The sequence below is a fragment of the Limulus polyphemus genome, unplaced genomic scaffold (assembly GCF_000517525.1).
Source record: "Limulus polyphemus unplaced genomic scaffold, Limulus_polyphemus-2.1.2 Scaffold1743, whole genome shotgun sequence".
Taxonomy (NCBI): Eukaryota; Metazoa; Arthropoda; class Merostomata; order Xiphosura; family Limulidae; genus Limulus; species Limulus polyphemus.
Window position 1 is genome coordinate 187,885 of NW_013667353.1, and position 26,535 is coordinate 214,419.

A 26,535-nucleotide genomic window follows, 5' to 3' on the forward strand; every position below is an offset into this window, starting at 1 on the left:
ATTTAGTTTAAAGATTTATGTTTTTGTGTTATAATTTGTGTTCATTATAGAATGAAAGAGGCATAATTTATATTTATTTCCTAATTTGTTATGGTAGTAGTGAGATTGGTCAAATCTACCGAACCCGTACAGAGATTAATTACTGAAAATAACATAAAATATAAAGTTTTTTCCTTAAGAAACATTTGATAGCTATCTCAACATTATAAAGATTTTGCATGTGAAATTTAAAAATGTTTTGATGCATAAAAGTATTTTTAATGTTAAAATGAATAATACTTTGCATGATAGATAGGCAACGTGTGAAAAAAAAACACATGAAAAACACATTACTTTATTAACCTTTAGACTTAATAAAAACATTTGATATTTTGTGTATGAAAGCATTGTAATGCCAAATTTTGTTAACATTCACTTACTAATTTAAAAGTTATAGTGTGAAAACTATAACAAGCACAAAGTGGTTACGAGGTCAATCCCAGTGATGAAAGAGGTAATTTGTGTTTAAATACTCTTCTTTATAGTCTTTCCTTTTGAATTAGTTTGAGCCTAACCAACTATTAATGACCTAGCTGGTTCATGAAGGCTAGTATTTCTTGAAATTGCAATATGAAAGTGGTTATGAAAGCTGATGTGTTTTCATATAATTTTGTGGTTCATATAACTACTTCAAATAAAACTTTGGTAAATAAAGTTGTATGTGCATTTGAAGTATAACTAATGGCTCATCTTGTACTGAAATTGTTTTTTTCTCTCAAGTGATATAATTCAGATTATTTATGTGATAGCATGTGTTTGCACATTTTATATTAGGCCTTACCTGAACAGTGCAATGTCTTCATAAACACAAAATTGCTAAATTATTTTGTTATATATTTGCCACTGTAACATAATGTTTAAGGCATGATTTCAGTAATTCATTTCTTATCTTTTATCGATCATACTTTTAAACTTAATGTATTGTCAAACTGGTAGATTCTCATCATCAAAGTCTAAAATTGTATATTTTTCAGAAGAAAAAATAATCACGTGTATGATGAGGAAGGAGATCGAATAGGTCTGACTGCACTAATTCGCAGAACTATTCAAAGAAATGGACACATTCCTAAAGGTAATAAGTTGGCTGTTTTTTTTTCTTTTTTTCTTATTGAGGTATAATTTGGATTTCTGTATATTTATCATGTGTTTCTCTCTTAATCAGTATTGATGGAGATTTTTTTTTCCCATGTAAATTTTAACTCATTGGTTCATAAAACATTTGAATGATAAGTAATTATTTTTTCAAGGAAATCGTTCATCAAAGCTGTCCTATGTTGGTCCAGTATCAGCTGATGATCTGCCAAATGCTTATGTGGAAAAACATAAAGATAATGACCTTTTTTTTCAACATGAGTTTGAGGTAAGAGTTACAGAAATAGCACAACATAATATGCATTTCACCTGTGTTCATGAGTTTTGACCTTATATATGAAAAGATATTATAATTATATAATTAATGTGTTTTTCAAAAAAACAGTTCAGCAGTATGTTAATTGTAAAAAAATAACCCTAAGCTTCATAATAGTGTACATTATTGTGCCGTGAACTTTCAAATTTATTACAGCACTGTATTATACTTTAATACTACATTTTTACTATTGTTTATAAAACTTTATGCTTTCTCAAGTCCTTACCAGAGAAATTCAAAGATAGGACAAATCATGCCTCAGATAATCCAGAAAACCTGTGTAAAAACAGATACCCTGATGTGAAAGCTTGTAAGTGGTCAGTTTTCTGTCAGATTATTTAAAATATCCTTTGGAACTGCCTAACAGTTAAGATCTTAACTAGTTGTGACTATATCTTTGACAATGAAGCTGTTCTTGTTAGAATATCCAACGTTTTAAACTTGTGACAATTGTTGTTTGGTTGTGTTAAAAAACAACAACAAAGGATCACGGTCTAACACCCACAGTTTCATAAATAGTATATGCGTTAGTAATACATTAAAGTAAAATTCTTGCAGAGATCACCTAATTAAATTGTAGTCTCAGTAGGTTGACAAGAACACGTTTTTATGTAGAGTCTACATTCCTCATATACGTACATGCTTGTCATGTGTAATATAATCCCTTTGATGTTAGAGTCAGTGGTTTCATACTCTAGATATTGTCAGAGATATAGAGGTTAAAAGAACAATTGTATTCATAACTAGTTTAAGATCTTATTCAAAAATCTTTGATGTTTTTTAACTGTGTCTGAAAATTCAAAATCAAATTACAGAACAGTTTTGCATTTGTTTTAAATAGACATGTTTTTCTGTAATACTGTTGATTACTTTATGAATTACACTGTGACCCAATTTATTATTATTATCTATAAATGTGATAAACTTATGTTAAAAATCTGTACACTGATGTACTTCAAATTAGTGTTAACTTTTAATTGTAGCTCTGTATCAGTAATGAAATGTGATAGAAAATTATACTTACAGTGTTGTTTCTAAAGAACTTCAATTGTAAATCAAATGCATGAAATTCATGTCAGCTGGATAGAAAGTTGCTGTTTGTTATGTTCATCTTAAAAAATTAAGAGATCATGATAACAGAATAACTATTAAAAATGTATTTGGACTTTACTGTCAACTTAAAAAACATACTGGCTCATGATCCCCACCAAACATTATTGTTAACTCCATCAGACATCACCTCTGATCTTACTTGAAACTACAGCTTTCAGCTGGTGTGTCAGATTACACATTTCTTATTTTGATAGAAAATTTTGTAATAGAAATTTATAAACTAAACGAAGTAAAACATTAATGATCACAAGCAAAAATTTGTATGTAAAATTGTGTTAAAAAAACATTTAGAAACAGTAGTGAAATGTTCCAGTTTTTATTTGCATTGTTGCATTGAAAATTCAGAATGAAAGTTATTTCCCATTTAATCTTTTGCATGTAGTTGATCAAACTCGAGTCCAGCTTCCTATTGAAGATGGTATTAAAGGTTCAGATTACATCAATGCAAACTTTGTTGAGGTAAGAAAATATTCAACAATGAAATAGTAAGTAGTCTCTAATAATTATATCTTGTGTTATAATTGACTTTAATGCTTAGTGACAAAACATCTGTTTTGTGAGAAAGAAACTGGAATTGCAGCAATTCTATTCAAGAAACACCTATCAAGTCTCCTTATGACTTTTATGCTTTTGATCTACTTAACCATGTTACTGGAAACTAACGTATAGTTACAACAACATGGCTTCTTGAATCTTGCTATTAAAATAATAAATTGTGTGTCTGTGTTATGTATTGGCAGCCATCAACTAGAGTTTGTTGGCTCGATTACTGTAATTTTTGATATAGTGACTAGAAACTGTGTACAGGGGCTATTTAGTTTTAGGACTTTTGCCTGAAATAGAATGGATTTTTATAAATATTTGTCTTCCATTGCCCACAGTTGGCTGCCTCAATTACCATAAATTTGTGTATGGTAACTGGAAACTATGTATTGATGAACATGAACTAATTTGTTTTATCTAAGAGGGGGGGGGATAGGGTACATTTCCACTTTTTTTATTGACTTTTGGTTTGCATCACCCAGAGTTGACTGACTTGATTACTGTAATTTTTTCTATGGTAACTGGGCTATTTTGTTTTAGGAATCTTTAATGAGAAGGATGATACAAAAAGACCCTGAAACAGGAAATATTTCTAATTTTTTTATAGACATTTAGCTGTGAACTTAAAGACTCAAGTACTTAATTAGTTAATCCTCTCAGTATAGGCAGATCAACGTACCCAAGTCACAACCTTTTTAAAGAGTTACATTCAAATTTAATTAAACTACTTTATTATCAATGTTTATGAATAAACTTGGCATCTAAACATAGCTAATTAATCAAATTTTAGTATTATACAAGTTTTAATTCTTAATTTTATAAGATAATATTTCAAAAAATCCTTAATCTTTCTTAGTATGAAAATTGTGATATATTTGCTCTCTAGGTGTTCTCTCTCTTCTCTAATTTATTTACCACACCTCCAAGAAAGCCAGAATTTAACATAAATTACTTATTATAATATAACTATTACCTTCACTCTTATAGAGAAACATAAACTAGAAAATCAGACCACCTTGCCACGCCCACCCATTACATCTTCTGTTACACAAATTACCAACATTTCTCTCTGTTTTATACTACATTACTTATAACTAATCTATCAATTCACATATTATATTACATTGTTTTCTCTACAGAGAATTGTCTATTTTGCTTCCAGTTCAAAAGTTTTTCTCACAGGAATCATATCAACAAGCTTATCTGAATTTTATAAAGGCTCTATTGCATAGTTAAAAAGCCAGAAAAATTATGATAGTTATAGGATATTGTTTACTTTTTTATGTGTTATTATTTTGTTTTATTAAATGCATTATTTAATTAAATAAAAAAAATTACCATAATATCATTAGTATAAAAAAACTAGGCCTAAGTTTCATTGACAGTTGACAATAAAAAAAAAGACCTGGGTAAGTACTATATTTTTTGTTTTTCCTGTGTATTTTTTATTTGCTATTATAAAAGTGACTGAAATTTCAAAATTAGAAATGTATTAGGTTAGATTGGTTAAGATAATGAAAAATAATAAAAACTAGAGGGGCACTCGGTAGGTAATAAAATAAATTATTCACAAGGTATGTTCTTGAGCAGCTCATGTGTTACATAATTTGATACAATAGCATGAGCTGCACATTTGCCAAGTAATCTGTAACTTATGTGGCAGGATTATCAGTTAGACGTGATTCAAAGGGTAATAAAACAATAAAGTTAGGTATAAACAGATGTATACTGTTATGAGCTTTCAGCTATTTAGAAAAAATCATTTCATATGACAATTTGCAGTCATTCTAGAAAGAAAAAAAAAGTAATTTAGATTTATTTCCTATTTTTTAAAATTGATCATGAGGTTGGTCAAATTGACTGAATAGCAAGGGTAGAAAAAAAATAAGAGATCAAATCTACCGGAAAAAGATATTTGATAACTATTTAGAATGATTTAGAGATTACTCAAATGAGGTTTCACAATTTTCAGATAAAGAAAAGTAGTTTTAATCTTAACATGAAAATCACTTTGCACTCATAGTAGTCAACACTCTTGACTCCATATATTTATGGACAAGTAATGGATTCATGATGGGGAAACTGAAGTTTAATAATGAAGATGAAGACGCTTGATAAAACATAAAACATTTTATTTACAAGGTTCGAATGTTTCGGAATAACTTATTCCATCCTCGGCAAAATCTGAAAATTGTGTTACAAAGATGATTATTACTAAAAATTATAAAATAATAATGTAATCATTAGTTTACTTTGTTGTTAATAATGGATGGATGAAACATTGTTTCCAAAACGTACATACCTCCATTGACACTTGTAGCTATTTCTCGATCTTCATCTTTGGCATCTAAATATCGTGTTTGCTTGCTCCAATCTTTATATTCCACTCGACTGTCCTCAGCATTATCTAATTTGCAAAACTATACACCGAGTTTTTGAAGCTTTGGGGATTCACCCCCTTGCTTTTGAATCTACCCTGCCTTGTTTTCAGATAGATCTCTGGGGTATTACTTAGTTCTTCCCCTAATATTGCTGTGTATGCTGGGATGTTTGCAATGCAATTACGAGAGAGTATTGCTATGACTTGCTCCCCTCGTTTATCAGAACAACATGCCCTGGCTTATCATTGTCTGGCTGTAGTAGATTTTGACACTCAACAGTTGGATTTGTTGTTGGATCTATGGGGTTTCAGGTTAGAACCTGTTATCTCTCTTACCAGATCTCCATTTTCACAGATTCATTTCACTCTTACTACTGTATTGTGATACTCCTCTTCGTGCCCCCCTTTTTGGCCTTACTAGTTTGCTGGAGTCCCTAGAACTTTCGAAGCTCGATTTTATATGGCATGTTTGTAGTTTTCTTTATCATCATTGGCTGCTCGCCTCTCTTCTACTCCAACAGATAATTCTGAAGGATCGATCATTCGCATCTCGTGGAGATCTTCGGAAGGTCGGGATGGTGCCAGTGACATCGGTGTCTACCCATTCAGAAGGTCAATCCCATTCATCCTGGATTCTATTCTCATCATTTTCTGGTGACCATGAACACTAGAGATTGGCTTCTTATGATCAATCTGTCTCGACTCAATCTCTTCCTACAGCCTCCTTGTGTCACCATGGAATCTTTTCTTCAACTTCAATGGCACTTCACTTCTCCTGTTTGGACTTGCTTCGGCACCATATGTTTTCTGACGAGTAGTATGGGCCTTTGAGCAGCATCTTCCTTTTTTGGGTCTGTGCACACATCACTATTTGGAAGATTGACTTCTTTTGGCACCACCCTGGGATGTTGCCACACTACATTCACATATTCTCCTTTCCGATGCCAGAATGGCAGACTTAATATCAGGTTGGAAAAATCCATTCTCTCACCAACTCCATACATGGTCCATTTGGGGTGTTTTTCAATGCACTTTGAGTAGAGCAAAGCCTTCTCCCCTCAGACTTCACACTAAGAAAGGGTTTGTCAGGAATTTGCTTATGTCACCTTCTTCCACTGCATGGATGGTTCTTTCTATTTTGGGGATTTGGGTCTCCCTAAAATCCCTCATACTATTGGATCAGGCCCATATAAGATCCCTTCAGTGGTCATTTCATGGCCAGTGGCTCATGCAAGCTGATCCTTTGGATCACACAGTCTCTTTGCTTGCCCAATTTGCAGATCTCAAGTGGTGGCTAGACAGGAACAACACGAATATCAGGGTCTGAATACCACCTCCTCAAGTAGAAATCCATTTCTTCATGGATGGGGTGCCTTTCTTCTGGGGTAGGCATTCCAGGGTATTTAGACAGACTATGAATCTACCCTGCATATCAACATTCTCAAACTTCTTGCAGTACGTCTAATGATAATTTCAGGACTTCCTCTCTCTTGCATAAGAAAATGGTCATGATTCATTCTGACTACTCCACAGTGGTTTCATATCTTCCTCGTCAGGGAAGTTCTCATTCTTGAGGTCTTGGTTTTTGGGCTTTGGATCTTCTTTTTTGGCTCATTCCAATGACATCCATCATTTGGCTTTTCATGCCAGAGGTTATGATTTCGATAGCAGATCACCTTTCTTGACCCTCATCAGATTCTTCCACCAGCATGGATGTTCCATCAGGTGGTCTTTCAATGATTTTGTTCTCAGTTTGGCTCTCCAATGATCGACACCTTTGCAACCCTTTGGAATGCTAGCCTTCAGTTCTGGTCTCCTATTCCACATCCACAAGCTCTGGTGATAGATGCTTTCAGTCAAGACAGGACAGGATTCCATTTGTATGCCTTTCCTCCTATTCATCTCTTACCCCGACTTTTGTCTGTGCTTCATTTCACCCCATGTTGGGTTCTCTTGTCAGCACCTTTTTGGTCCCTGAAAGTTTTTCCCAGATGTCGGTAGTAGCAGGACCAACCTATTTGTAAATCCAGACTGGATGAGTTCTGGACCTTCTGTGAAGTATGGTAAATATGATCCCGTCAATCCAAGCCTGGGATGTTGCCTTTTGGACTTCTTCAGGTTGATCAGAAGGATTATCCACTTTGGTGTTGCTTTCTTTCTTTCGTCAATCCGGTTGTTCAAAACACATCATTTCGTGGCTGCTGGTTGGGATCCTGTTATAAAGATATGTATATATTTGCAGTCCAACTGCCATTGCCATAAATGGGGGATATGGGTACCATGACCCCTTAAATCCAGCCCCGAGTCATGGAACCTCAGCTGCATGGTTGTGAGTGGCCCATCATATTTACTTGTGTAATAGTCCACCCTTTTCACTTTTCTGTAGTTCTGGGTATAGAGCATACCTGTTGTGGATGTAGTGCAGTTTTCCCTACTTGGGTACCACCTCTCATGTGCAGACGCTTTCTGTATGAACTATGCCCTCACTGGCCCCTCCACCTTCTCAGTGTAGGATTCTAGCTATAAGTGTTAGTGGAGGTGTGTATGTTTTTGGAAGTTATCATTTTCCAAATCTGAAAATGTATTTCCAAACATACTTGCCTCCACTGAAACTTTCCCTCCCTTCTTCCCCAGTAAGAGCCAGTGTTAGTGACCGAGATGGGTTAGGTCTCAAAAAAGTGATTATATTGTCGACATACAGTGCTTATATACAGTACCTGTATAGAGGGCATGTGAGGGCTGGTGTAAAGTTTTGCAAATTAGATATTGCCGAGGGCAGTCAAGTGGGATATAAAGATGAGAGCAAGCAAATACGATGTTTAGATGGCAAAGATGAAGATTGAGAAATAGTTATAAGTGTCAGTGAAGGTAATTATATTTAGAAATACATTTTCAGATTAGGAAAATTATAACTTGTATATATACATTACACAACAACTGAGTTAAGTGTGAAAATTTAGAACAATTTTAGATCTAAAGAGCTTTGTGAGTTGTTAAGGGTCGGGTGGTCTTTAGCTATGAGTAGACTTTCTTTAATGTAAAGGTCAAGGTCTGAAGATCCTGTGGTGATGATAGAGAAATTGTTAAATGAAATATTGTGACCTATGTTTTTAGAATGTAAACAAATGGCTGAGTGACTGGGTTTAAGTAGTGGATGGTTGGTTCTGTTAGATACTCCTAAATGTTCACAGACTCTGTACATGACCGTACAGTCACTACTCATATATTTATACACGAGCCATGAATGTAGAAATTTAGGTACTTGATCTTTGTACTGAAATAAGTGTTTAATATGGAGGCTAGATTTGTATATTATTCTAAGCTGAAACTGAGAATAGAAGTTTTTCATTCGGGAAGAGAGTTGTTTTTTAATTGGTAGGAATTGCTAAGCCATAAAAGGATGGGAGATAATGAGGTGAAATTTGGGGACAGTGTGTACATTGGCTGGTAGTCAGAATTTGTTGTTTAGGAAATTGCATGTAATCTTCGTTAGGAAATTGGTCGAATAGCCATTATTTAACATGTGTTTATGTAGAAGGGTAATTTCTTCATGTAAAATAAAATAATTAGAACAAAGATTAGAAATTCTGTTCAACAATAATATAACCAGATTATGTTTGAAGAAGTTGGAGATAAAACAATTGATGTTGGTGTAAAGGCCAGTAAAAGTTATTGTATGATAAAGAGAGGTAGGAAAGTGTTTACCTTCTTTGGTAATCCTGACGTCTAGGAAAGGTAAAGAATCATTTTCCTCAAGTTTGGCAGTGAATGTTATATTGGGGTATTGGGAATTAAGGTAAGAAAGGAACCTGGAAACGTGGTTTGATTGTTGAAATGGCAAGAAAGTGTCATCAATATAGTGTTTGTAAAGGACAGATTTGAATTCATGTGGGCAGGATTTATGGACAAGTATTTCGGAAAAATACTTAATTAAAAATTTTATTTTTGTGTACAAAAGCTGTGTAATATTTACTGAAAGCTTGCCAAATTCTGTGAAGGTAAATGAAACAAATTGAAATTTATAGTATGGAAACTCTGATGGGCACTTTAAGATCAGGAGGTCAGCATAATCCACAGAGCCCATAGCAAGAGGTTTAACGGATACCATCAACTAGTATGTTTAAAAGTAGGAGCTTAGTGTTAAATGTTTAGTTGCTAGAACAGTTGTTTTGTGAAAAAAAATAGCTAAGAAAACAACTGGAATTACAGTAATCTCATTCTACAACACACATATGTTAAGCCCCCCTTATATAGCTCCAGAGAAGTTTTTATTTGCATTTGATCTGCTTAAATTGGTTATGGAAACTAGCATCCATATACAGTGGAGGGTCTGTGAGAGGATTGTCAAGAAATATAGACTAAAACTGACGTTACATCTTTTTCAGAAATTTTAAAAGTGAAAATGGTTTTGGGAGCTTGAAGCTATATACAGTGGAGGGTCTGTGAAAAGCTTGTCAAGAAATGTTATCTACGACTAATGTCACCATCTTTTGCAGAAACTTTTACAGTGAAAATTACAATGTCAAACAGTAGTGGTTATCATTGTCATCAGAATGAACATGATCAGTGATAAGGAAAGCAGTTCCAAAGGCATCACTAGACTGGAACATATTATTATCGTACAGTGCAGATAATTTCAGTATTAATGATATTTCTAAGGATTGAAGTGCACACTGCTTCTGTATAAGCATGTACATTTGGAAAAGTTTTACAATGTGTAACAATATTAAAGTGACAGCTTCAAAACTTGTGTATAAACAAGAGCATCTAAAAAAAACATTTAAAGATTAAGTGCTATAACCTGTGCACTCTTATCAGAAGAGACATTTTTATACTTTTCTTTAATTCTGTATGATTTTGAATTCATATGAGTATAACAGATCCTGTACAGTATTGAAATTGTCTTTATAAACATGTTGTAGTAGTTGTTTCAGAAGGAGAAATCATTTCACTTTAATTTGTTTGCCATATACTTTTCAACAGATCCTGTACAGTATTGAAATTGTCTTTATAAACATGTTGTAGTAGTTGTTTCAGAAGGAGAAATCATTTCACTTTAATTTGTTTGCCATATACTTTTCAACAGATTCTGTTATGACATAGCACATAAACTCACTATAGCTATTTGTGTTAAACAGTAGCGCCATTGAATTTATTTTAACACACTGTACAGTACTCCTCAGCATGTTATACTCATACATTATTATTGTTACAAGATTATGCTGACTGATGTAATTATTACATTGTTTTCTTAGTGAGGAAACTTTTTCTTTTCCCAAAAATAATAAGTTTTTTTTCATTTGAACAAAAACTAAACAAGATGAACATTTCACAGTTTGATTTGTTTCACTTTCTTCCCTTCAGGGTTATCGAGGAAGAAAGATGTTCATCTGTGCACAAGGGCCTCTTGAACGTACTGTGGTTGACTTCTGGAAGATGATATGGGAACACAAAGTAACTGTGATAGTTATGCTTACTGGAGTGGAAGAACATGGGAAAGTAAGGATGGATACATTTTTTTTGATATACCACAAGCTTTTATCAAGGATTTTACATACAATTTTTTGAGTGATTTGGAGAAGCTTGAATGATTATTTCATTCTAAAGTTTTGTTTCTAATTGAAATTATGTTATCACTTATTCTATATGAAAGATTTATGCATAATTACTTCACATTAGTTTTCTTATTAATATCCGTAAATAATATGTTGGATAAAATCTGTGAGTTGATTACATAAAACTTTCTCTTTTTTTTTTTAATAAAATAAGTTCTGTTTTTTAAGGTTTCTGTCATTGTGGGTCAAGAATAAACATGAATATGAAAAAAAATTAAGGACTTTTTACATAATAAGCTAAAGTTAAAAATTTCTATTTATTTCCAGTTTTTCTTAATTCAGATATATTAGAAACATGTGACTTAGTTTCAGTAACAAAAGTAAAATTATTTTTCTCTTTGACGATGGACTATGTATTTTAAATAATAATGAAAAATATCTTCCACTTAAGGTTAAGTGTGCCCAGTATTGGTCTGATGATGAACCTAAAGAAGTGGAGAAGTTGTATACAGTAACTGTGATCAGCACTATAAAATATTCAGATTATATAGTTAGAAAGTTTCAAGTCCAGCACAAAAAAGTAAGTTATTTTATCTAGTCCTTGTGAAAAGTTTTCAAGTGTAGCATAAAAAAAGGTCATCATAATGTATCTACTAAAATATAAACGTATGCTGCACATATGATTATGTACTAACATTATTTGACTAGTGAAACATTGTTTCCAAAAAAAATGGGTATATAGACAGGATTGAATCCTCAATCTCTCACAAATAAAGAGTGCTATGCCACCTGAACCAAAGCTCAAAGAAGTTTTTCACATATGCAGCATTAAGTAGAATACTATAGGTATGAGAGGGGAGTGTATGTTTTAAATACATAAATTCTTTAAATAATGCTTTTGTATCATGTAGTTGGACATGAATGAAACAAAAACTTGCTAAGTGGAATATGGAGTTGTATTTAGATTGAAAGTCAAGAAGTTTAAAAATATGGAATGACTATAAACAAATGTGTACACATTTTTTGTATAAACAATTTGTCTCTGTGGATAATTGCCATTTTTGACTAAGAACTTGAATTTTTTCTTGACTGATAAAGAAGCATTGATAAAATAGTGAATTTTTGAAAGTATGATGTCAAGGTGTGTAAAAATCAACTGTAATTATGTATCTTTTGTAAACTTTTTATTCGTATATGTGTCTAAATCACATTTCTATATTATCTGAAATTTTTAATTATTTTCTTTTACACGATGTGTTAGCTGTAGAGCATTGAAAATCAGTGAAGTTGTAACAGTGACTATTACGGCTAATTGCAATAGATTATATAACGGGTAAACTCGTGCTTCGCATACGAAGCGTATTTAAACATTAAGCCTAATTTTTTATCTTTTAGGTACCTGTTGAAATTCATATTAAAATTTAATGGTATTGCATTATTTATAAGTCACAGAAAGGTAAAGGATTAACTTAATATGTTTCCTTACATGTTCGTTTATGTTACTAAAGTTAATATCATAAACATCATAGTTTTCACTTGTATAGAATAATTCAGTTTTGCACTCGTATAAGCAAAAAAGTACCACTGTAAAATTAGCCGGTAGGAATATTGGGTTTCCATGCTAGCTACCACACAAACACACACAGACTGAATGACACACATTGGTCTTTTGATTGCATAGATTCTTTGCTACCAAACCACTATTAAATGTGTTTTTGTCATTCTTTCTAGGTTCTTTGACAAAAAGAAAAAAATCTCTATATAGCTGACAATGAACTGAGTGTCCTTATATCCTTTCATTAACATATGAATAAATTCATACATATACAGGTATGCATGATTGACAGCAGTAGTTGTACTGATTCTTCATATAAACATAGTGTTTTTTTCTGGGATAATATCCTCTCTCTCTCCTTCTGCTCTTACTAGATGGTTTTGTCAATCTCTCTATTTGGTAGGTTCATCTCAGGATGTGGATGTTTACAAACTAATCACATTTATTCACATTTGATTCATTACCTTTTTCATTCTCTTGCATCTCTTTGTCAGCCCTAGGATGAGCTCGTCCAGGTGGGCATGTGGATGATTCTACACCTTCTGCTTGTTTTGTGTCCTGATGGCTTTCAGCTTTCACAGGTTGCCATTCTTCAATTGCCCCATTGTCTCTGAGAAGGATATGTATTTTTTCTCTTTCAGAACCCCTTTTTTTCATTTCATAGGATTCCACCAGGTAGCTTTTGTTGCCTTCCAAAGTATAATTAAAATCTGCATCAAGCCAAGGTAAAGGGAAAATGCTCATATCATTTGTCCTGGCACTACCTGTGTCTACTGTGAGGTGGCGTGCTCCTCTTGGTGAGTGTGTATGTGTATTCACTCAGTTGTACAATCCAGATCATACCCATGGACATCATGGAAAAAGTCAGTATCAAGAAAATGTTCTGCCCACTACTCTGGCTCACGTTTACTGGCTTTTGAAAATAGGGTTTCCTGCTGAAAGTCTGATGGTGATCTGGGCATTTCTCTGGGTCTTTACAATGCAAATTCTCCCCCATTCATCGAGTGGAGCATGGGAGACCCTTGCCATTTACCATTTCTTGGCCACTGGAATGGTAGACCATAAATGATCCTCACAGGTGAGAAATGGAGTGGTGATGACACTGTCAGTGTTGTGTAGGTCATTCCTCTGATACATACCTCATGCTTTTTGTGACCTCCTGCAGTCAGAGTCTGTTCAGTAGAGTCGAGATGAGCACACACTGTAAAAATTCAAATTACATATCTATGGTTCCCTCCTCTTGCAGTTGTAGTATGTCCTGGAGTGTCTGATGGTTGTGTTGATATGAGCACACACTATACAAAGCCATATTGTATCATCAGTGTGTCCTCCTTCCACAGCTGGAGACTTGGCTCTAGAGTTTGATGGTAGAGTTGAGGTGAGCACACAAGATATGATCTGAACACACTCTAATTACACTATGTTGACCATCTGACTGATTGTGTGCTCAAACAGTCAAACAGCTCTGCAACATATGAGGCTAATTTACCTCTTCCCCCTTTCCTTTGGGGGCAAAGATGAGGTGTAGTCTCCCACAAATATGTCTCTATGAAGCCCCTATCATCAAATGTCACACTGCATGGGCTTTTTTTGGGGGGAAGTTTCTAAAGGGAGCTGATTTAGGGAAAATTTGCACCAGCCCCTCTACTACTCCAACATTGAATTCTAGCTAAACTGTGTAAAGAGGTAAGTTATTGTCTAGAAAGTCAACATTATCTATCGGAAATACCTTTTCAGGTAAGGAACATGTTAACTTTAATAGTTAAATATTTTGATAAGTTAAAGGAAATACATAACTGAACATATTATCAATGCAAGAATATTTTTGAATGCTTAAAGCAAGTAGAGCTACAAATTTATTCTAAATTTTAACAAATCTCCAAGTGTAATATAATGTTAAGTGTCTCAGTGTTAAGACTAATGTTATTAGTTTTCTTTCTTAGGATGGATTCATGGATGAGCGGGAAATTCTGCAGTTTCATTTTGTTCTGTGGAAAGATTTCTTAGCACCAGAACAACCTTCCTGGTTGTTACGCTTCATCAAAAGAGTAAATGAGCATTATGTTTCAGACAGGGGACCCCTACTAGTCCACTGTAGGTAAGTGTCTGATTATTGTTAGTTTTTTTCAGTTCTTAAGAATTTTTTCTTTTTTGCTAACATCAGTAGAAACTTCTTAGTATTACATTTAATAAGGTAGTTCAGCGAACATTATCCATCAATCAGAAGGCAATTCATTTGTTTCTCCAGATGTGTTTTTCTAATATTATTAACATGCGAGTTCCTTTACTTTATATATTATTATGGTGAAGTTAAGTGGTTTCCATTGTGAATTGTGTCAGAAGATTTTGTTAACCAACTTCTCAGGAAATATCAAAAAGAACTTGGAAAATAAACAGTCAAACAACTAACAGTACATCATCATACACGTATCTTTGTTCTACCTAAAATCCACAAGAAAGGCTACCCTCTCCATCCCATAATTAACTACAGAGATTCACCATACCACCTATTAGCTAAATATCTTATAGGTAAGACATCACTATTACCAGGTAGAATATCTTCACATTTTAAGAACTCAGTCCAACTTGTAGAGATTATAATAGCAACTATGATAACTTCATTTGGGTGTTGAACATTTGCTTCATATATACTTATTATTCAATACTTTTCTTGAGTTTTTTTTTTTTCCCTCTGTGCTTAACTTGTATTATTGAATGTGTTTCATTTCAGTGCTGGAGTAGGAAGAACAGGAACATTTGTTGCTATAGACACTCTCTTACAAGAATTGGATGAAGAAGGACAGGTCAATGTATATGCCTGCATCTCTAACCTCAGACGTTCACGGAATTACCTTGTACAGTCTTTGGTCAGTTCAAACCATGTAAAAAATATCTTTCTTTATGTTAGTCAGTAATTTGTAACTCTATACACTGTTCTGTTTTTATTTGATCAGGCTGGATGATCCATAAGGTTTTTTTCATCTCTTTTTCAATATAAGCTGTAGGAATTATCAAAAAAGCATAAAGCCACAAAATCTAAATGCCCCATTAATTTTTATTTTATTTTATTGGTATTTTATTTTGGACAAGCAATTATAGCTTTTACTTAAAATTTTAATTTTATCTACTAAATATGTATGGATACTAAATTGTTTAACCCTATCATCACAAGTATCCTTTACTGCACATGACACAATATTTTAGTGTCTTACATTCAAAATTTTATTATACTACTTTTTATTTATGTTATAGAAATTAGTATAGCATAAAATATTAGCTAATAATCCATATTTTAATGGTATATAAGTTTAAGTTCTTAATTTTATAAAGCAATATTTAAAAAAAAACAGAATTTTCCCTAGTGTGACACACGACACATTTTCTCTAGGTATCTTCTCTTCTCTATTTTAAAAATAAATTACCTACTCGAGTGTTCTTTTTTTGCTGTTGACTATCCAATGACACTTAACCCTACTTTTTTATACTAATAGTAGAAGTGCATTATACAAGTTTTATTTAATTAAATAATGCACCAAAGATCATAGAATAATAACACGCAAAAAGCAGACAATTTTCTCTAACACAATTTTCCTGGCTTTCTAACAATGTGACAAAAGCCGTTACAAATTCATCCAAGCTAGTCATTACGTTTCTCAAGGGAATGAAGCATGTACTACAAGTGAAATTGATGATTATCTGTTCAGAACACAAAGTAATATAATACGTCATTTGATAGGTGAAAACCTTGGCTTTCTATTTGTTATATATATAATTAAACATAAGAGAGAACTATTAACAGATCCTGAAAGAGAGGACGTGACAGGTGGGTGTGGCAGGAGGGGTCTGATTTTCTATTTGATAGCTCTGTAACCAAACAAAATCGAAGGCTATAAAAAATTATGGTTTTTCTGAGCAATGATGATTTTATAGTGAGTAATTTACATTGAATTTTGTAGTCACTGGAAGGATGGTGGGTCTTGTTTTTCATCTTTATTTTTTATTATAAAAGTAACTAAAATGTAAAAACAGAGATCTATTTAGGTTAGTTAAGGTAAGATCAGATAAAATAAATAAAAATATTTCAAGAGGCATGCACATAAGCAGCTCAGATTAGCTCGTGGGTAATGTAATTCTATAGCATAACTTGAGCTACATGTTTCATAAGTGATTTACAACTTATAATGGTGCAAATAGTTAGACAAGGTTCAAAGGGCAATAAAACAATAAAATTTACTTATAAATAAATGTATACTGTTATGGGTTTAAAGCTACTTAAGATAAATGAATGTAGTTTAAGTTATTCTAGAAAGAAAAAATGGTAATATAGATTTATTTAGATTTTTTGTTGTTTTTTTATGGTGGTTACAAGGTTGGTCAAATTGACCAACCTCATATAGAATTAGGGTAGAGAAAAGAACAGATAAAATATAAAGTTTTACTGAAAACAAACATTTGAAATGTATTTAGTAGGTTTTAGAGATTACACAAATGAAATTTGAGATTTTTGAGATGAATAAAAGTATTTTTAAACTGAACATGAAAATCACTGCACATGGACTATTCAAACAAATACTTGATATATTCAAGGACAAATCTTTTTTTCCAATTATTAGAAATACTTCACTAAAAAACATGATTTTTTGTATGTGAAAGACTTATAATGTTTACTGAAAGTCTGCCAAATTTCACGAAGATATACACACTGTATTGAAAGTTAGTAGTATCAAATCTATAAAGACTTTGAAAGAGTACAAAGAGGTCACATGGTCTGTCAAATTGACCGAGCTTGTGTTGAGAGAGTTTAAATAATTGGCTCTTTTCATCAGCACAGCAATTTTTACTTTTGAATATAACCTTTTGTTATTATTATTAACATAAAATGTTAGTTGCCAATATTTGCTTATATACTTAATATTACATCACAATAAGACATAGATATCATGTTATTGTTTACTGACCCAAATGAGTAGGAAGAGTACCATCGGTCACTGCGTATAAAACAGTTGCCTCACTGCCAGTTAGGCAGTTTTAGGCTAGTAAAGAATGAAATGATTTATTTATTATCAGGCTTATTGTGATGTAATATTACAACTATCTCTAAATAAGATATGAAATTTTACCAGCTTGGGCATTCTACACATATGAAATAATATAAAAATATTTCTTATTTTTTGGTCCTCTTTTGATTGGTTTATAACATTTCCAGATGACCTCTTTTTCTTATCACTCTAACACCAACAGTAACCCTATAACATTAACATTTCATAAAAACATTTTTGCAACTGAGACTAGGGTAAACATATTTTTGGACATTCTACCTGTATTTGTTGATCAGTTTAACAATGAAAACAGGGTTTCTGCAGATTAATTAAGTTGTATTATTTAAAAGCTTTAAAACTGATTTACCATGTTATCATTGAAAGAAAATTTTAGTGCCTTTTATCATATGACAGATATAGTGATGACCAAAACAGCTACTAATTTCTGTACCATATACTCCCAACTGTAGAGTTAAAAATACTGTTAAACTCACTTGGTGTAAATTGAGTGGTAATGTGCAGAAAATTTGTGCAACAGAGATAATATTAAACAAGATGAATTTTTGCTAAGGTTTCTTTTTACCCATGTTTTGGTCTTTAGTCACAACATTTTATGCACAAAACAGTTAAAGCCTCACATAGAAAGTAATTACTAAAATATAGTGCACAGTTACAGCACAGCACATGATATTTTTCAGTAGATAAAACATTAAATATTTCTAATATATATATATATTACTATGAATTTAGATCAAGTCAGAATATGGATTTTGGTGAAAATATTAAATTTTTTTGTCTCCTATTCAACCCCACAGAAACAGTATATTTTTGTTTATCGAGCTTTAATGGAGCATGCTCAGTTTGGTGACACTGAGATAGAGATGAGACACTTAAGGGATCATTATGCATTACTGAAAGGAAAAACGGGCATATCTGAAAATACGGGATTAGAGTTGGAATTCAAAGTAAGGAAGCAACAATGATCTGTATATTACATTATGTGTGTGTCTTGTCAATTTCTAAACAAGTTTTATCCGTATATATATATTATTTTTTATTTGTTGATTGAGAGATAGGTCGAAATAATTTGAGATTAATCTAGTAGTTTCTGAAATTTTCTTTTCTGTTCTCTCAGCAAGTACTTATAGAAAATGCTTAATGTTTCATTCAGTTCATATAATTGTGACTTGAAGCTAGAATGTCATAAATTCTTTTGATAAGTTGATTAGAAAGATGAACGAAACATAAAGATATTATCTGTAGAATTCATGCTTTTTTTCCCCTACCTAGAAACTTGGAGATGTGATTGAGGATCCCAAGACTTCTTGTGTTGGAACAATGGATATTAATTTGAACAAGAATAGATATAATTTTATTGTACCTTGTAAGTTTGTAGCATTTGTTTTGAAATGTATTTTATACAGTGAATATTTTATTAAGAACTTTATTTTACTCCTCAAAGGTTTTCTGTGAAAGAGTCTAAATATCAGTAAAATAATTAATAATTGTATTAAAAACTAAATATTCTGAGCCATAAATGTGCCCTGATCATATAAAATGATACTTTTATGAGTATTTACTGTTATTTTATTCTCTTATTTTATAAATGTCAGTATTTGTTGAAACTTTCATAATTTGGTAAAATAGTACTGACTTATATTGAAATAAAACTTTTTTGGGGAGCATAATGAATATAAGGCTGATTTTTTATTTGGTTTACTTAGCTATGAACATATATTTAATTATGTACAATATTTGGTGCAGATGATACAAATCGTGTAATACTTCCCCCAAGTGCTTCCAGAGACCACTGTACTTACATTAATGCATCTTTCATTGAGGTGAGAATTAACATTCTTTTTGCTTTGTCTAACCATGTGTTATTACATTTAAATTTTATTGTAGTCAATTTTTATTTCTAAGTAAAATTAACAGACAGACTTATTGATTAGAAATGTGTATTATCCCTTATTACCTTGTAAACTATTATAGTCACAGTCCTGAAACTTTTAGTAATAGATTAAGATTCTGTAATACTTTTGTCTAACCCTTAGGGCTACGATCGATCGTTATCCTTCATCGTTACTCAGGATCCTCTAGAAAATACACAAACTGAATTCTGGAGGATGATCAAAGAGCATAACATTAAAGTTGTTGTGGTTTTGTCAGACCTAGGAGAAGAACAGGTAATTTAAGAAGTTTAAAAGATTGGATAAATAACATATTGAAATAAAACTCAAAGTTATTGAAACTGTTTTACTGATAGCTTTTTCTGTGAAAAATAGAAATATGTATATTTAAAAAATGTATGTGTGTGTGTATATATATAACTAGATGTTAACCCAAGACTACCTTTTTTATTGTTATAAACATTTGGTTTACTGACTCCTTTGATGGTCAGTGTCCGAAATCCTGTACTTGTCTTAATGAACCATATACTGTGTGCTGTAAATGTTCAGTTCCAAAAACCAAGAAAAATTATACTAAAGACACTAATTAAATAATCAATATATTTTTAATGACTAACTAATTTGTTATACATTGTTGTTGTTTTGTTTTTTTTTTCAGACAAACTGTCCACAGTATTGGCCATCTGAAGAACAAGAGTATGATTACATCAAAGTTACATTCCAGAAAGAAGTAAAAACAGATTTATTCATCAAGCGAGAATTTCTTGTAACAAATACCAAGGTAAAATATACTTTAACAGGTATTTTCTTTTTACCATGATTTTGATAAACATGAATTTTTTTTTTTTTACTTCCTTTAAAAACTTTGTTTATACAATAATTGTAAGCTTAGTCAAAACTTTTGTTGTTTGTGTCTTATCTCTTTATTAAATGTTTGGTAAATGATTATTAAGAACTTCTGAGTGAAAGTAAAAAAAGAGTACATAATAATATTTCAACCACATTATATCTGCTATATCCAGTTCTGGCTCTTCATACTGGCTGGAAAGCAACAGGTATAGTAGTGGTTGAGACAACTATTCATACTGACAAACTGCTTGACAACAACTGTTACAGTGTGAACGGGATTAAATTAGTGAAGTTTAATTTTTCATCAATTTTATTTGTGTCACAACAAATCGGAATTATGGAAAGGGTTTTTAACATTGTATTATTTATTTATTTATTTTACACCATATATTAATTATTATTTTCTTGAATTAACCTGCTAATTCAGAAGAATTAGCAGACTAGGAGTTAGTGATAATTATTGTATAAAAGAAACCTCAAAGTTTCAGGGTTATGTATCAATATTCAGTGCTTAAAATTGTCCCAACATTCAGGCGAGTGCATGTTGTCACCACAGGAGAGATTTCTCTGTATGTTGTTGTATTTATACGTATTACTGCTAAAACATTTTTCAATTTTATGTCTGTAAAACTAAGTTGTGTAAGGTTTTAATGTCTTGACCCTCTAAACATGGATAGGTCAAGATGTGCATTTAACAACTTTTTACAGAGTTACATTTAAAATTTAATATAAACTGCTTTCAGTCTTTACTTGTCTGTATCATGTGACCTTGTTCAATCTGAATTGCCCATTTTTGATTTTCTCGTCACCCTTATATGGTGTCCTGAATTTAATAAATTACTCATTTATAGTATAGATATTACTAATGTATAGTATAATTTTATAACCTCCAATCTTCTTGATTTATGGAGATATAAACCAGAATGTCATGAATTCTCTCTTACATTTGAACTTGGATTGTTTATAACCAATAGAAAGAAAAGGTTTTGATTTTTACTGATTTCCTTAACGGCTAACTCATACTGACAACAGTGTGTGAATTATTTTAAGGCAATTATACCTCAGTTAGAAAGCCAGTTAAATTATAATTACAGGGCATTGTATGCTTTGTGTGTGTTGTTATTTTGTGCTCTTAGTTGCATATTTGAAATAGATCAAATTTATTTTATGTACTTCTACCATTTTTACAAAAAATCAGGGGCCACTAACAGCAAGAGACCAGATGTTAGTACAAAATTTATTGTTTATTATGTATATTTTAATTTACTGTTATAAAAGTAACTAAAATGTAATATTAGGAACTTATTACGTTTGATATGAAAACATAAAGGAAAAAAGTTAAATAAAAATTACTCAGTGAAGTCTGCATGTGTGCTACATAATTCAATACCATAACTTGAACTATGCATTTGCCATGTTCTTTACAGCTTGGTACATGGGTTTAGTACTTAGAAATAATTCAAAGCTCGGTAAAATTAAATAATAATAAATGCAAATTATTATGAGCCTGATGCTGTTTAGGATAAGCAATAGTAATATTGTGTTACAATTTGAAGTCATTCTAGAAAGAAAAAAGGATAATTTAGATCTATTTAATATTTTTTGTGGTGATAGCAAGGTAGGTCAAATGGACAGATTTCTCATAGTGTTAGGTTAGAGAAAATAACAGATAAAGTATAGTTTTACTGAAAAAACTTTTGATATTCATTTAAAAGGTTCTGGAGATTATGTAAATGAAACTTGGAAACTGAAATATGAAAAAAAGAATTGTTTATCTTAACATGAAAATCATCTTGCACTTAGACTAATTAGAGTCTGGGTCATATAAATTCACAGAAAATTTTTTAATAAAAATACTTAATTAAAAAATTGATTTTTTGTGTACAAAAACTTGTAATGTTTGCCAAATTTCATGAAGATACATTTACTACTTTCAAAGTTATAGTAAGTATAGTTTCATGGTTACCTGGTGGTTGCAAGGTTAGTCAAAATAACTGAGCCCAAGTAGCAAGAGTTAAATGGATGGTATGTGATTGCATATGATGCTAATATATTTTTCTGCATGGTACTCTCCATGTAGTATTTTTTGTTATATTTACAAGTCCTAAATAGAAGAAAGTTTGCTCATCATAAAAACAGAAAATAAGTTTTAAAATTAAGGTTAGCATTTCAGTTAAATACTCATGGTGTATGAACTATGAAGACACTATTTTGTGTTGTTGGTTGCTTCTTATTTTTAGTGTTTTACGTAGTAAAGTCATCTAAACTTTTTTTTTACAATTTTAACAGAATAACGACAACCATATTGTCACTCATTATCAATATCTGAAATGGTCAGATTCAGCTAATTCAAGTGCAGTGCCAGAAAGTACTTTAAACCTTATAGGGTTGATAGAAGAAGTACAGTTAACTCAAACTTTGGATTCTAACAATAGTCCCATCACAGTACATTGCAGGTAAGGTTTAAAATGATATGTCAGAATGCTTAGTTATTGAAATTATAGCAGTGTTGGAAGAAATATCTTGAATGATGTAGTTCCATTTCTTTACAAGTTGTATGCAGCATTTAAAAAAGTGACAGATATTAATGAATAGGTTATTGCTTGGAAAGGTTTAGTACTTCCTTAGTTTTTCACTGGTGGTTGAAAAAAAAGTAGTTTTAATATGGATGAATGGCAATAATTTTTGTGACAACTTTTTTTTTTACATCGGAATATGTTCAATTAAGAAAAAGAAATGTGTAAAATTTTAAGTTTATGAAGAATACCAACAAAATAAGTTATCTTTATTAACCAGCTTTTATTTGTACTTTTGATTTTTTTATTCCACAAGAATTTTCAAAATGAAATACCTCTTTATGAAAATGTATACAATTTGTGTCTCAAGGAAATAAATCCTAAGTCACTTCTTGGTTTATTATTTTGCACATATTATTTTATGGAGGAAAAAAAATCCTCAGTCGCAATCTACTGAACTTTAAAATATTCATAATAGTGATAATAAAATTTGCTGCTTTTTCTATAAATTAATAATTTTTATGCATGTATAAAAACAGTATGCATCATGATAAAATAATTGCATATTTTATTTGGTGTAAAAGAGTTTGAGTTTACACAATATTTTTTCAATGGCTAATCTTTATTAACTCATGCAGGATTAGATTTGATTATGAAAACGTTTAGCTGGTTGAGGAATCATTGCTATATAACTTTACCTTGTTTTTTGTAATTGCAAAAAATACTATACCAGGTTTTAAGTAGTTTCATTTTAAGATGTTCTTTCAGTGAATGTTAGTAATAATTTGAATGTAATTTTAAAAGTTATGTAATATCATTTCTAATATCCTACTTAGAAAAAAAAAAGAGAAAAACAAATGTTACCACACTAAAGAAGTAAGTAATATTTTATGCTTTCAGTGGAGGAGGAGACAGAAGTAGCATCTATGTCACTTTAAGTGTGCTTATCCAACAGTTGAAATTAGAAGGAAGAGTTGACGTCTTCCAGGCTGCACGTCACACCCGTTCTCAACGTCAATGTATGCTCCAAACAATTGTAAGTGCCAGTTATTATAAGAAATTATATATTTGTATTTATTTTTTTTAAAAAGTGTAGCTATGATGGAAAACAAACTTTATTCTTTTAATTATATTTGAAATGATACTATTGAAGAAAACTTCATATTCAAATTGTATAATATATACATGCATATATATTGTGTGGTTTAGGTTCACCTAAGAAAGATTCTTTTTGTAAGTTTTCAGAGTATGAAATTCCAGGGTTTCTGAAGTTCTTGTGGGAATATGCTTTTATGCCCACAAGATGTGTAAGTCAATATCACTGATTTCAGCAGAAATGTAGTTGTGCAGTATATGAGCTATTAGAAACAATATATAAATTATTTGCAGGTTTTTGAGAAGCTTCTTAACCCTATCGCTCCAGGTAATCTTTATTGCACATGATGCAAGGTTTTAGTGTCTTACATTCAAAATTTTATTAAATTACTTTTTGTTTATATTATACCAATTAGAATAGCATAAAATCTTAACTAATAATCCATATTTTAATAGTATACAAGTTTTAAGTTCTTAATTCTACAAGACAATATTTAACACAATCCTGAATTTCCACTAGCATGTCATCATCCCTATTTTATCCACCACCCCTGAAAAGTACAAAATTAAACATAAAATACACTATAAAATAGTTATTGCTCAAACAAACAATCAATTTTTATAGCATTCAATTTTGTTTGGTTACAGAGCTATCGAATAGAAAATCAGACCCCTCCTGCCATACCCACCTGTCACATCCTGTCTTTCACAATTTGTTGACAATTCTCTCTTACGTTTCATTATATATTACATATACCCAATAGAAAGTCAAGGTTTTCATCTATCAAATGAGGTATTGTATGTTCTCAATGGTAAAATTTCAATTTCATTCAGAGTACGAATATAGTTCCCATGGTAAAGTTAACGACTGGCTTGGATGAAGACTGAAGGTTTTTCAAATGTCATCCTTTTTACCTGACTGAGCTACTTTTGTAGATTGGTCTTCCAAGACTTTCTCTAAAAGTATCACTCTGAACTAGACAGTTGATGTCCATTTCAACTTTACTGGTGATCTTATACTTGAATTATCAAAATAGCATTAGGATTACCTTTGTCAGGCTAGGTATTGTGTTTTTTGCTACCAATATTCTTGGTTTAGATCAATTTATTTCTAATAAATATAGTTTATTTTCAATAAATGACTTTTATTTATGTGCATTGTATGAATACAATAAACTTAACGATAAAATTCAGTAAATAATAACTTGAGTATTCAGAATATTGTGCCTTTGCCTACCATACTTGCTAAACCTTAGTATTTTTACCTGATGGCTTATCATAAATGAAAATGAAAATTTTCAAACAGATATGATTTAACATGACAATATTTTTAGGAACAAAAGAATCACTTAAACAAACTATAAAAAAGTTCCCAGATCTTTGATTGTTCCGAAGTCTTCTAAACTTCCAGTTAGATTTCTTTATTCACTGCTACAAGACTTCCTGCTAGTCACTCTTTCAAGATTCTGTAAATTACTGCTCTAAATACTTTATTTGCTCTACAATGACATAAATAGTTTGTTTTGCACTGTCCAATTGTATTCAGACATTCTAGCTATTTTCAAAGTTATACTTCATTAGTAATTGTTCAGGCCACATGCTATGACATCATAAAGGGTGGGAACAAAGTCCTGTACTATTAAAACCACTAAAAGTGAAATAAAATCAGCTGAGAATTAAGACATGGAGAATTATATTCTCAAAGGTTGATAGTTTCTTAAAATATATAAACCTATGTTTTGGCATGTGCAAAAGAATTCTGAATCAAACTGACAGGTGGGTTGTTTATAGTTGACACTCCTGAGAGCTAGGTGCACAGAAATGAAAGTCAAAAATTCTTTTTGATTTTTTTCTTCAATTACGTTAAATAAATTTTACAGATTTTAGAAGTAAAAATTGTTGAAACAGAATTATTATTTTTTACTTAATTTTGAAATTTGATATGTAGGTGTGCACTTAACACCTGAAAAGTCCTCTGCAGTCTCGATAGGGTTAATGTTCTTATATTTTGTGTAGTTGAGCATTCTTTTATCTCTTAGAAAGACTTAATCAGTGGTCAGAGGCCAAGATCACATGACATCATACACAGAGTCAACCACACTATAAGAATGATTTGCATATGCTAATGCATTGGTATGTCACCAAAGATACAATTTAAAGCACCATAGTTGATGTGTTTTGGAATTTACTGACAATTCAACAATGCTTTGTTATCATGGCTTTAGAAGTATGTCACAGCTCTATATTAAGTAGGATATACTCATAATGATATTGTCAAACAATACAGAGCTAAAGGACACAACATTTTGAAAAGGGAGAGCCTTAACTGTTCTCCATAAAAATGGGAAACTCACACAGCAGAGTGTTTAGGACACTATGGGCTCTGAAACCATACCCAAAACTTTCATCTGCAAAATAAAGCTTATGGTTACAAAGAAAACCCTTAAGCTCATAAACCCATTACATCATAGCTGGGTTTTTCTTTTGGTACTCTTAGCAATTTAATAACTATAGGGTAAAGTTGATGAAGGAT

The 26,535-nt window shown here is 31.5% G+C and overlaps 1 protein-coding gene across 1 annotated transcript in view; it reads left to right on the top strand.

Moving 5' to 3' along the window:
- LOC106464789 (tyrosine-protein phosphatase 69D-like) overlaps positions 1 to 26,535 on the top strand; it is a gene marked incomplete at its 5' end in the record, with an annotated part of 195,354 nt that overhangs the window by 163,215 nt on the left and 5,604 nt on the right. The window contains 15 exons of the mRNA XM_013924947.2: positions 1,014 to 1,111; positions 1,287 to 1,399; positions 1,667 to 1,757; positions 2,943 to 3,019; positions 10,848 to 10,982; positions 11,490 to 11,618; positions 14,537 to 14,691; positions 15,325 to 15,460; positions 18,448 to 18,597; positions 18,923 to 19,016; positions 19,397 to 19,473; positions 19,687 to 19,818; positions 20,201 to 20,323; positions 22,681 to 22,847; positions 23,808 to 23,943. Coding sequence (XP_013780401.2) covers positions 1,014 to 1,111; positions 1,287 to 1,399; positions 1,667 to 1,757; positions 2,943 to 3,019; positions 10,848 to 10,982; positions 11,490 to 11,618; positions 14,537 to 14,691; positions 15,325 to 15,460; positions 18,448 to 18,597; positions 18,923 to 19,016; positions 19,397 to 19,473; positions 19,687 to 19,818; positions 20,201 to 20,323; positions 22,681 to 22,847; positions 23,808 to 23,943 — 1,813 coding nt within the window. The remainder of the gene's footprint in view (positions 1 to 1,013; positions 1,112 to 1,286; positions 1,400 to 1,666; positions 1,758 to 2,942; positions 3,020 to 10,847; positions 10,983 to 11,489; positions 11,619 to 14,536; positions 14,692 to 15,324; positions 15,461 to 18,447; positions 18,598 to 18,922; positions 19,017 to 19,396; positions 19,474 to 19,686; positions 19,819 to 20,200; positions 20,324 to 22,680; positions 22,848 to 23,807; positions 23,944 to 26,535) is intronic.